At 56.4% G+C, this 12,191-nt stretch overlaps 1 protein-coding gene across 15 annotated transcripts in view; it reads right to left on the bottom strand.

Moving 5' to 3' along the window:
* CACNA1G (calcium voltage-gated channel subunit alpha1 G) overlaps window positions 1-5,875 on the bottom strand; it is a 140,791-nt gene extending 134,916 nt beyond the window's left edge. For 10 of the 15 annotated variants that reach the window (XM_062623522.1, XM_062623523.1, XM_062623529.1 and 7 more), the window contains exon 1: window positions 5,147-5,875. In XM_062623522.1, coding sequence (XP_062479506.1) covers window positions 5,147-5,388 — 242 coding nt within the window. In that variant the 5' untranslated portion in view covers window positions 5,389-5,875. The remainder of the gene's footprint in view (window positions 1-5,146) is intronic. The other 5 variants (XM_062623527.1, XM_062623538.1, XM_062623530.1 and 2 more) reach the window with 1 other exon arrangement.
* Window positions 5,876-12,191: the final 6,316 nt, after the last annotated feature.

Genomic DNA, 12,191 nt, shown 5'->3' with positions numbered 1-12,191 from the left:
AAAAAGCTGCGCTGTACTCCAAGCACTTGGATAAACTCCTACACAAACTTCCAGATGTGACACAACAGCCTGGAAGAGGGAATTCGCAGAAGAATCTCCTTGAAAAACACACACGCGCTCAGGGAGCAAAGGAAGCGCCTGGCTGCCGGCACAGCCAGGCAATGGATGGATCCAGAGATCCCTGGTGACATGTGGTGTGTTACCTAGACGAGGACCGAGTGGCTCCTGGTTTGCTGGAGAGGCAGCAATGGGAGAGATGCTGGCTGCTGTAGCCAGCTCTGGAGGTGAATAGCACCCGCTGCTCCCACTGAGCTCCTGAACTGCAGGGAAGAGGTTTTGCAGTTACTTGTCTTCTGTGAGGATGGAAATAGCCACCGCATCCTCCTGCAGCCCTTGCTACAAGGCGATGGGTCCTGTTTATCCCCAAGATGCTCACACAGGAGCTGGTGTGAGCCCAGGGATGCGCCATTACCTGGGGAGCAGCAGGATGATCTGTTCCAAGCAGGGTCAAGGGGCTACAGGAGCCCCTCCAGCCTGGAATCAGCCAGGGAAATCATGTTCCTCATTTCCCCTGCAGGAGCCAGGGAAGAAGAACACACAGAGCATTTCCACCTGCCCTGAAGGGACCAGCCATTGAACCAGATCACAGGAGAGAAACAAGTTCAGGAGCCCTGGCATGGATCAGACACAGGTGAACCAAACAGATTCGGACTCCTCTGTGGGGCTTTTAAACCAAAAAAAGATCCATTTCAGGTCCAACCTCTCACATTGAAGCTTTTTGCTTTGTTAAACTCCAAAGTGAGGTGGGAACGGATGTACCAAAGTGTAAAGGACACTGCGTGTGCTCTCCCCTCAAAACACACCCTTCTGACAATGGAAAATACACGTTTTTAATCCTGTGCTGTGGTTAAACCCTTCTAACAGCAGCACATGCAGCACCCAGCTCTCCCCACAGCCCAGGAGGGGACCGGGGCTCCGCTCACCCACTGCCCACACTCTGGGCATCTCCCATTAGGAAGCACCACCAGGCTTGGGAAGCCCAAACCACAGCACAGATCAGTGGGATCAGCTCCTGCCTCCACCATGTAGGCTCCTTGCTCAGGTGCAGTGGAACACATGGACATGCCCCTCCAGGGGAGCTGGACTGGGGTGAGCTCAGGGTCTCGGGCTGACCAGCCCCCTCAGTACTGCCTTCCATGCTGCACTGGGCTCCAGCATCCCATGAGCCAGCCTGGCACACACCTCAGCTATGCCTTGGCTTGAGACCCTGAAAGAGTGGATCCATGACTTCCAGAGAGAGCTGAAGGCACTCACCAGTTCCTGACGAAGGAGTCTTTCATTATCCACCACTTCCTAATGGGAAGCAACTGGAGCCATGCGAGGTGGCTGCTGGAAGAGCCCTCTGGGTTTTAATGCAGACCAAAGGCAGGGCTGGTTGCTGTGACTAGTCAGAGACGTGTTTCTCTCCTTAAACCATTTCCAACACCCAAATCCCAGGGACCATACAGTGGAGCAGCCAAGCAAGATGGGAGCACTCCTCCTAGTGCTTCCCAAATCCCCCTTCCCAGCCAGGGCACTCACTGCCCTTCACCCTCTGAACCAGGAGGAAAAAAAAATGGGATTTCAACCAATTCTGGGGTATCTTCCCCAGCACAGCACCTTTCATCAGCGCTCTGCAGCCCCCCGTTGCTCCAGGCAGCAGCGCTCTGCAGGCAGACACAGCGCGGGGGAAGAGGCAGATTTCAGTACTACAATAGATATCACAAGCCGTTTCAGTTACACTGTTATTTTCCTGTTCAGAGCTCTTAACGCCAAGCAGTAGCATCCTCCCCACTTTCTCCATCCCCGCTCTTCAATCACTCCTCAGCTCTCAAGAAATAGCCTCGTTTCTTGCCTCTGATCAGGGAAGCAGCCTGGCACAGACCCTGTTCCAGCCTTTCATCCTCCCAGCCTTCACAGTGCTTTTCTTCTGTAAGTGAAAGTCAAGCAACTAGCTTGCCTCCTCATCTTCCCCCCCCCGAGAGATGCCTGCTTCCCCTCGCAGTGCCAGCACGCACACCATGACACCCTGCCTGTCGCTGCAGCCCTTCCCAGCCCATGGGTCCAGTGCTGTGACCATTAAACACATCCCACCCATGTCCCTGCTCCTTCCCTTTGACCCAGGCTGTCCTTGCCCAGGGTAAAGCCTTTCATCCCAGAGCCGCTGGGGAAATGTGGGTGGGAAACCAGGCTCATCCCTGCTGGGTCCTCGCAGCCCTCAGAATGATTTTCACTCAAAGACCTCAATCAGGACAAACTTTGTGACCTCTTTCCAGCCCTAAGGGAGAGAAGGATCAGGAGAGCAGTACAGGTCCCCCTGTCTGTATCAGACAGCGAGGGAGAAACCTCCCTGGCCCAAGCAAAGGATCCTCTGAATGGAAGCATAGAAGAAAAGCCCAACAAACCACCTTGGCAGCATCCTTACTGGACACTCGGCACATCAACCACCACCCTGTTCCTAACCCCACATCCTGGCTTCGGCTACCATGGTCACACAAGCTGTCTGGACATGGACAGAGATCAGTGTCCCAAGAGTACCAGCTGCACCCCAGGGGCATGAGCACTCCAGAGGCAGCTCCAGCACCTCCCAACGCCTTCTCAGCAGCAAAGTTTATCAACCAGATTAGAGCACCGCAAACCTGCTTTGCCGAGCCAGCAACGCTGTGCATCTCCACAGCACAGCTCAAACAAGAGCCCTCCCATTCCATTTCCTCAGAGGCAGTCAGTATCACTAGTGGGAAGGTGAAAACCACCTGGGAGAGAGCAGAAGTCAGCAAAAGCCCTGAATCCCACGGGATTGAGGCAGGATTCACCATCCATGTGAGCTCTGGCACTGCTCTCAGGGCAGCTGGTGGCAACGAAGACTTACCAGCAATGTGATTATGCTGTTTTAGCACCAGAGTATGATCCCTGGAAGATTACAGCCTGAAAAAGGCCACTTTATACAGTCCCACCGCACTAAATAGAAGTAATAAATACGAACAAGCAACGGGCTCAGCTCTGGCACTTGAGCTGCAGAGAGCTCTGCTGAACATCCCAGTGAGTGATGGGATGCAATATGGGTACCAAGCTGGCCACTGCGTGCCTCTCATCTCTAGGCTGAACTGCCTTTTATTTGGTGCCGTTTTTACATACACTTCCCCAGTTGTGGGTCAGTGACCCTGAAAACAAGCAGCTGCCTGCAGACACACGACTGGAAGACCCACAGACATCATCCCTCATGGCTCACAGCAAGTGCCTTTCTTTATGGTAAGGAGTGGAAAATTAGCGCCAAGGAAAATCCCAGTTTGCGGGGCTGCGCCTAACGCTCATCCCCTTCTGCAGCGGTGCTTGCAGGTACTCACAATACCCCTTATTTTCCAAGAAGAAAAGTTAATCTGCTTGTATTTGCAGCCCCGGAGGAGAAAACACATTTTAAACCATTACTGGGGTGGGGCGTTTTGCTGAAAGCTATTAAAAACATGCAGGTGATAACACCTGCTTCAAAACAACATCATTAGGAGGGGGGGGGGGGGGGGAAGAGACTTGATAACATATTTAAATGAGCAATCATAAATATTATCAGTCATAGAGGCAATAAGAACACACTGACTTGCAGCCTGTCATTAATATTTCTTCCCAGAACAGAAGGCTTCACAAAGTTGCAAGATTTCCTAAGATGCTTAAATAGACGCAGCTTTGAGCGGGTGTGAAAGAGATTTGGGGGGAACATGGGAGCATGGGGATGAGATGGGGAAGAGAAATCTTGGGTTTTCCCCTCCTGGGGGACATTTTAGGAAAGAAGGCAGCCTGTTCATCAGCCAAATTATTGGCGACGCTCAAATAAAACAACATTCACAACTCCGGCAGACCCTCACCGCTCTTCCCGGGCACACCAGCCTCAGCCGAGATGCAATTCCTAACAGTTCCCACACACCAGGAGCGGAGGAGGACTCGCACAGGATATTCTGGCCCGCTCTACCATGTAACATGTCCTCCCCGCCACCGCACAGCCTCTCCCACTCCAGATGTGGGTTTGCTGCCCATCCGTACTCGCCTGCCTTCGCACAGGCAGAGCGGCACAGACCCGGGAACTTCCCGTTGGGCCAGGCAGTGGCTGCCTCTCCCGCACCAGCCCCTGCTGGAAGCCACATCGCTTTGCTTTGCTTTATTTCATTTCGGCTTTTTGCTCCTGCAAATAATAAATGGAACCAGAGTTTGGGGATGGTAAAACACTTGCGATGCTACGAACCGTGTGCTGGTTGCAAGTCAACTCTAACGAGGCTTTAAAGGCACCAAGACCGTTGCAAGAAGCATTTTTTTTCTGTTGTCTTTTCTATTCTTTTTTTTCTCTCTCTCTGCTTTTCAAAGCTTAAACTTGAATAATGCAGCTCGGACACGGCCTGTGCTGGAGCACAGGGACTTTGGAAGCAGGCCAGATGCCTTTGCAGGGTCACAGCTCTCCCTAGGACCTGAGAAACCCTCGGTCAATGCATGCCCTGAGGACCATGCTCCCCATCCTGCCGGACCCCTCCAAGCATCTCCCAAGGGACTGCAGAGAGTGAACCCTTAGGCTGGCCTCGCACGCCGTGAATTATTTAGGGACCCTGTAGCCGGGCAGCAAACCAACCCCCCCAACACCACTGCCTCCCCCCACACGGCACCCCTCTTAAAACCCTCGCGGAAAGGACCGGGGAGCCTAAAATGGGCGAGAAACAGGGTCAGGAAGGAAGAACGGTTCTGCAAGGCAGGGAGATGGGGCTGGGGGCCCTCGGTGTGTCGGGGGGGCAGTGGGGACACCGCAGGAGGAAGGGCTGCCCGGGGCTCCCCCTCCATTCCCCGTGGAGCGGCGCGGCTGAGCCCGCGGGAGCCGAGGGGCATCGCGGCGGGGCGGCCGGCGGCAGGGGAGCCCCGCACCCTGCAACAGCCCGAAAACTTCCCGGCCGAGCACTGCGCGAACCCACCCCGGGGTCGGAGGGTGATGGGTTCCCCCCATACCCGGCTCCTTCCCCATCACCCAGCGGGCTCCAGCCGGGAGGTGCCCCCAGCCCTGCCCGCGGCTCCGGAGCTTGGGGGGGGGGGCGGGCCCGCGGGGCTTACCTCGGCGCCGAGCACCTGCAAAGGATACGGGTTACAGACCAGCCGGAGGCACCAGCTCCGCGGCCGGCTGTCCTGGCTCAGGTAGAAGAAGACGACGGGGGCCAGCGCCGGGTAAGGCAGCGCCTCCGCCTCCGAGTCGCCGCTGCCCGCTTCCCTGTCCCCCGGCCCCGGGCAGCCCCCGGCCCCGGACAGGTCATTAAGGCGGATGAAAGTCTTGGCTTTGCCCGGCTCCGGCTCCTCCTCGGCCGCTCGCGGTCCATCCTCGTCCATCCTCCGGCCGGCGGCCCCGGGGGGAGCCGGGACGACGCGGGGCGAGCCGGTGGGGCGCCTAGAGGGGTGCGGCCATGGCGGGGCCGGGGGGCTGGGGGCTGCGGCGGGGCGGCTTCAGCGCCGGGGTGGCATGGCCGGGCGAGCCGCTGCCTAGCCCCCCGCCGGGGCCGGGCCGCCCCCCTCGCCCTGCCCTGCCGTCTGCGGGCTCCGTAGCTCCTCCTCGCCGTGCCTCCGGGGGGCCCGAGCCGGGCGAGCCGCGGGCAGGGAGGAGGCGGCTGCCGGGCGGCCCCCGCTGCCGGTTGCTGGCCCCCCACCAGCGGGGCCGGGCCGCCTTAGCGGCTCTGCCTGCCCCCTCCGCACCCCAACATCTGCCCGGGGCGGGGGATGCTGCCCGGTGCCCCGGGGACGGGCGGCGGCGGAGGATGCTCCCGCGGGCGGCCGCGCCGAGCCGAGCGCTCGGCACAGCTGGATCCCTCACTCCAACTTCAAGTCCCGGCTCCTCCTCCCCAAGCGGCCAATGGGAGCTCGCCCCCGGCCCCTCTGCGCCTTCCCATTGGCTGCCGCCTGTGTCCGTCCGGGCAGCACAGCTGGACGGGCAGGCACGGTTCCCCGGCGGGGCTGGACGGGGCACACGGATCGGGCCCAGTTGCCCCCGGCTGTGGGGATGCGGGAGAGGGGACGGATCAAGGGGGAGCTGCAGCGCCGAGCACTGGAGGCGGGAGGGAGGGGGAGGCCCTGCGCTGCGTTAGACGGAGGCAGAGTCCGGTGGGACGCGCTGCAGCACTGGGAGGGAGGTCGGCGAGAGGCAAAGAGAGGAGACGGGGAGGGGGTGCCGCGCCGGTTCGACCCTTCCTGCGGGGGGCCCGCCGGCCTCAAGGTGCCGAGGGGCAGCAGTAACCGGCACCGGGAGCGCACGCCAGCTGCAGTCCCCGGTAGCCCTGGTGTCAGAGCGCCGCGGCCCCGCTCCTCGGCTGCTGCCCTGCCCGAGACCCTCGCCCTCCTGCAGGGCTCCGGGCAGCTTCTCCCCATATTCCCCACCGCTGGCACCGGGCTCGGCGCATGTGGGTCACCTCCAGCTCCCCACCAGGGACCACCCCTTCCGGAGCAGGTCACCCCTGGGCTGGGCGGGGGCAAGATCCCGAACAGCAGCTCTCAGAGCGGGGTGGGAGGGGGGAGCCGCCACCCCCAGCCGCCGGAGCAGCGGGTACCCCCGGGCCCTGCTCGGAGGACGCGGCCGGAGCTCCCTCTGCCGGTGCGACTGCCGGCCGCGACGGGAATCGGCCTCGACGGCGGGCACCGCGCCGCAAGCACCCCCCAGGGGCAGGGGGGCACGGCCCCAAGCGAGGGACATACCACGCTGGGCGCTCCCAGCCACGACGCAAGCCAGAGACCTTCCTTCAGCAGGGCCAGAGTGAAGGGCTTGTCATTTTGAATGCAGCATCCCTGCAGGCGGAGCCAAGGCCCTGTCTCTAAAGGCTTAAGATTTCTTGCCACTTCAGAAACAGCTTTCTCGCCTTTCCCCGGTAGCCCCCGCATCACATATCCCCATGCTGAGAGCTCCAGCTTGCCCAAACCCACCTGCAAGAGCAATAGGAAGATGCTTTCGTCTAAACCCAAAATGCCTTCTCTGGGCTGGATCCTGCTGGCCTGAGAGCACACTTGATCTTGGATTCACAGCCTGTGCTGTCCAACCCGAGACAAATCACACGGCTGTTGGCAAAACCTCAAGGCCAGCCATGCTTTGCTGCAGAACTGCAAGAGATGGTGCTGGGCAGAGGCAGCGGGGATGCAAAGCACAGCCCCACCACACCAGGAGAGCCTCCTGCAAGCACAGGGGGACACAAGTGTGGCAGCACACGGCATGTGTGACACCAGGAGAATGGATACACATATAAAGTGCTAAAGACAGGGACACTCATTTCCTTACCAGGTTTCTAAGCTATTCCCCTCCCTGGATGCAGTGCATGCACCCACGGAGAAGGCAAGGCTCAGCTGGGCTTTGCCTCCCCTCACTCCTTGCCAAAGCAAGCAGACGCACCAACACAGCAGGAGCTCCCTTGCCCCCCCAGCAAAGCCTACTGCAGTGGAGGCAGCATCAGCCTTTGTCCCCCAGCAAACCACAACCCAACAGCTCAAATGCAATGCACAGGAAGGTCCACAAACACATTTGCATGTGCAAGGTGCAGTCTTAGATCAAGCCGTTTCCTTGCTACGTATGTACAGCCTGGCCACAGCTGCTTTTGATCCCATTCTCTTTGTATCCCGATAATGTACAGAGAAGCCTTTGTGTGTCGGTCTGTTTATTTAAATGGATTTGGAGCAAACATTTCTTTTTTGAAAGCTGAAGCTTTGAGCCTCTAAGTGGGTTACCAGATTATAGCTGTCTCCATTTTAATTACATTTGGCTCGTTTTGTTTATTGCGTGCATTTTCAAGAGTGATGCTCGTCGTGAGAATTGGAATCGTTTTGCTTTACAAGATACCTGCCCTATAAAGGGATCCAACATCACACAGCAAAGATGATGCAAACTTCTCGTCTCAAAGAGCACTCTCCCTCCAACTAGGACAGGAAAAGAAGAAAGGCTTGACAGAGCTATATAGCCTCTAAGTTTAAAATGAAGCATCCAAAAACCTCAGGAGGATCAAGCCAGCACCACCAGTCTAGCAGGCTTTTGGCATCAGCAAACACAAGACAAGAGGATGCTCTTGCTAAGGAAGAGTGATCTTGGTTGTAGATCTCAGAGGGATGAAAGCACAGAGCCTGTCACAACCCAGCCAAGGCGTTTGTCATTCCCTATCTCAGCCAGAAGCGGAGCGTTGCGAACACCCAAAGCTTTGCTGTCTCACCTCAGGTGGGCAGAGGAGTTAAACCAGGAGCCCCCAGCACCAGCCTAGGACATCTCCCCAGGGAGCCTTTCCCATCCACCCAGGGCAAACACAGGCATTTGTCCTCCTCACACACATGATGGAGTTCAGCTCTGGCACAGAAGTGTAGTGATGAGCGAGGAGAGGAAACACAGCTCTGGACCAAAGCCTTGGTGAGAGGGATGGAAAGCAGCAGAAAGTGACCCTGAAGACCAGAGCTGCACATGTAGGGATTTGGGATGTAAATGAGAAGCAATCTCAATACAGCATAAGAAACTAATGAGGTCACATTCCCCTCACACACACAGTCCTGGCCTCCTAATTGTGCCAAAGATAGCACAGGAGAGAGAGAGATGGGGGAGAGCCAGGGGCAGCTCAGGTGACAGCAGGACTCTTAGGGCTGTGGTGGGTTTGGAGGGGCAAAAGGAAGAGGGCTCATGCACTGCAACATCAGTTGTGTCCTCAACAGTGGATGCCATGCACCCCAAATGACTCAGCAGACCCCAGCAGGGAGCTGCACCATCCAAGGAGGAGGATGAAGAGGAAGCAGCCCTGATTTCATCCAGCACAGCCCTCTTGCTCTTCTCTCCCCCTGCAGCAGAGCTGCCCCGCACCATTTTGGGGCTGTTTTGGGGGAGCACAGCCCTGCACTCTCATTCTTAGCAGTACTTCGAGGAAAAGCATCATGAATGATGTTTCACATTGTTGGGGGAGCTTCAGCTGAGCTGATGCTCACCAAAGACGGCTCCAGCGTGGTAATGGGATTTGGAGCCGGCTGTACAGGAGCAGCACTGAGCTGTAATGGGAAAAGCCTACATCTGTAACCATTTTAGCAGGAGGTGGATTGAAGACAGCCTCAACAGAGAGGCTCCAATCCGATGGGAACTGGTCGCTATTTGTTTTGCTGTTGACATACAGCTGCAGTAGCTGTGGGTGATTTTAATAAGACAAGATAACATTTCTATCAGTACTGGGAGCTATAGATTGAACCCATATAGGCATCTGGCTCAGGGCTCAGTGATAAATCACAACAAGATCCAAAGCTCTTCTCATGCCTTGGAACCAGAGAGAAAACACATTTCGTTGCGGATGTCACAATCTGGGGGCAGAGCAGGCCTCCCACCACCGCCTTACAGACTCAAGTGCTGCTGAAGAGCATTTGACAGCAACAAACCCACTCTGTCCCCGTTTTTCCACCCCACCAGTGACAGCGATGGGATGGGAGCCCTTCCTGTGCAGGGGGGCTGTTGGCTGCCCCCATTCACATCCTAACACCATTCACTGTATTTCATCTGACAGAGCAGCAGCAGAGAGACCCCTGCACCAAACCCTATCAGCCCCCACTTGCTCCCCAGTGTCCCTTCTTAGGGTGGGTGCTCCCACCCCTCAGTGCCCACAGCTGGAAGAGCACTCAGCTTCCTAAGACAGCAGCTGAGGACCTGGGACACTCAGAAGACCAGCCCCAGGTTCAACACAGCACAAGACAAGGGCTTAACCCTGCATAACCCCATCCAAACAGCTGCTTTTCCCACCAGGAGCTCATTTAACCAATTCCCTTTTACACCACGCAGATGGTTTCTTGCCCTCCTCAGTTATTCCATCACCTTCAAGCATCCCAGAGCTTCCCAGTCTGCTGCTGCATCCCCAAACCCGGGGGATCCCCAAACTACCAACACTAGGAGCCACTATGGAGGGTTTGGGAGGAGAAGTTGCTTAATGAAACCAACTACTGGAGGCTGCAAAAGCAAGGTCTCATCTTTTATTTTTTTCCTCTGTAATGAATGTTTTTATTGTCCCTCTCAATCTTTATTAAGTGAAGAGCCAGACAAGTAGTTGGAGGGAAAATGCACTACAGCATGGAGCACAACCACTGTGCAGCAGGGATGTATGTGACCAGCGCAATCCACTTGGTGTGCATAAGGGAATTAATAATTTAGGCTGGGGAATGCTTGTTTTTGACTGAGGAACAGCACTTCCACGCATGATCAATGTGTGCACCTTGACTTTTTGATATGCAATCAATCCATGCCTGAACACAGCCCGAGTCTGGGGATCTGCTGCACCTGCAAGGCTGGGTCACTTGGGGCTGTAGCATCAGCACAGCTGATCCTCCCAACCTGAGCACAGATTTCAGCTCTGGGGCTCAGAATATAAATTATAGTAAAAATATAAATTATAATAAAAAGCTGTCTCCCCAGTGACTTAAAAAATTTGCATTTTCCTTAAGAATTGTTCTTACCTCCAGAAAACAATGAGAGGGGAAGCATTGTCCTTTCAAGGCTATCCTGGTTGGGTGTTTTTAGTGGCCACATCCTGCCTCTGATTCTCAAAAGGTCCATAAGCCCCACAAAGACTGCTCCCCAGGACAGGATGCAAGGGCCCAGCACCACACTGGACATTGGCCCTACCCAATATCCTCTGGCATTTATTGTGGCTCCCACCATAGCCTGTCCTTGTCCCCATGCCCAGCCAAGCAGACATGAGGATTCACACCAATGGCTGCAGGGATTTAGTGGATGGCTTAGATGATATCTACATCTCTCTGAAGCATTAGTAAAAAATGAAACACAGCTTTTGAAGAAGAAGCAACCTTCAGAAGGGGGGAAAACAACTCCAACCGAAATCCAGCCTTTTGTCACTTGGTCAATCCAGCTCCCCATTCAACGCACTCCAGAGGCTTTGCCTTGCTCTCCCCTTGGGCATCGAGACCCAGCTCTGCTCCCAACTTACTCCTGCTGCCACACTGGAGACCCTGCTCTGCAGGATGAGGTTTTGGGTAAGCAAGCCCTGCCTGAACCCCCAGCTTCACCCCATGGAGCACACACACAGCATTTCAGTGCAGGTCTTCCCTGCCCGAGCCCAGTGCTGCCCTCCAATCTCTCTCCCACTCTGCAGCTTCAGAGGCTGGAGCACATCCTTAAGCCTCCAACCATCCTTCAAACCCCCCCCCCAAATCTGCATTCCTTGCCTTTTCATCCCAGGCACTTTGCCAGCCCAAAAGCCTCCTTTTCCAATGCCTTCCCCTTCCTACCCCACTTGCATCACTTTTGCCTTTCATCTGGTCCCCATGCAGCGCCAGCACAGGGTGTGAGCAACATGCCAGCACCATTGCTATCAGCAGCTCCCACTCTAATTGAATCTTCAAATCTTGTCTGACAGGAAGAGACAAGAGGGAAATGAGATGCTTGTTGCCAGGCCCCGGATCCCCAAGCACTGCTGCCACGAGCTCTGCCAAGCACAGGGATGCTGGTGAGCATTGCATGGTGCTCCTGGGCACACCCGCCTTGGTCCCAGCACTGCTATAAGCACTTCCAGCATCCCAGGAGCTCAGAAAGGCATTGCCACAGCTCACTGTGGCCCCAGGAAGGAAGGGGACAAGGCGCCAAAAAGCCAACAGAGCTGAGAGGTCAGGTAAGGCGAAAGGCAGAGCTATGTGAACTTGCAGCAGGCAGATGAGCTCCAGGGCTCAGCCCTGGGCTTGGCGTGGACCAGGGCACCAAGACCTTCCTTGGCACATGCAGGTTTACAACGAAATAGAAACCTTCCAGACAACAGCAGCTCATCCACAAGTCCCACACACACACACACACACACACACACACACAGCCCTCCCAAGAAACTCCAGGCTCAAGAAAAGCAAACGCCATTATCTCCATCCACAGCAGCCAGAGGCACCCAAGGGCATCACCATCTCCACTGCCCCGGCACAAGGTACCCAAGGGCATCACCATCTCCGCTGCCCCGGCACAAGGTACCCAAGGGCATCACCATCTCCGCTGCCTCGGCACAAGGCACACCACCAACAACGGGTCTTGCCATGACAATTTTGACCGAGCTCTTACCTGTGTGCTTGGGAGCTCCAGCCAGAGAACACCTTCACCACTGCGCAGCAGCAGCACCTCCTGCCCTAGGAGCTGGCAGGAAGAGAAAGCAGGAGCT

Source organism: Pezoporus occidentalis, unplaced genomic scaffold, assembly GCF_034315485.1.
Source record: "Pezoporus occidentalis ecotype Australia unplaced genomic scaffold, CSIRO_AGI_Poc_V1 ctg254, whole genome shotgun sequence".
NCBI lineage: Eukaryota > Metazoa > Chordata > Aves > Psittaciformes > Psittacidae > Pezoporus > Pezoporus occidentalis.
This window is presented reverse-complemented; position numbering and strand designations above follow the sequence as displayed.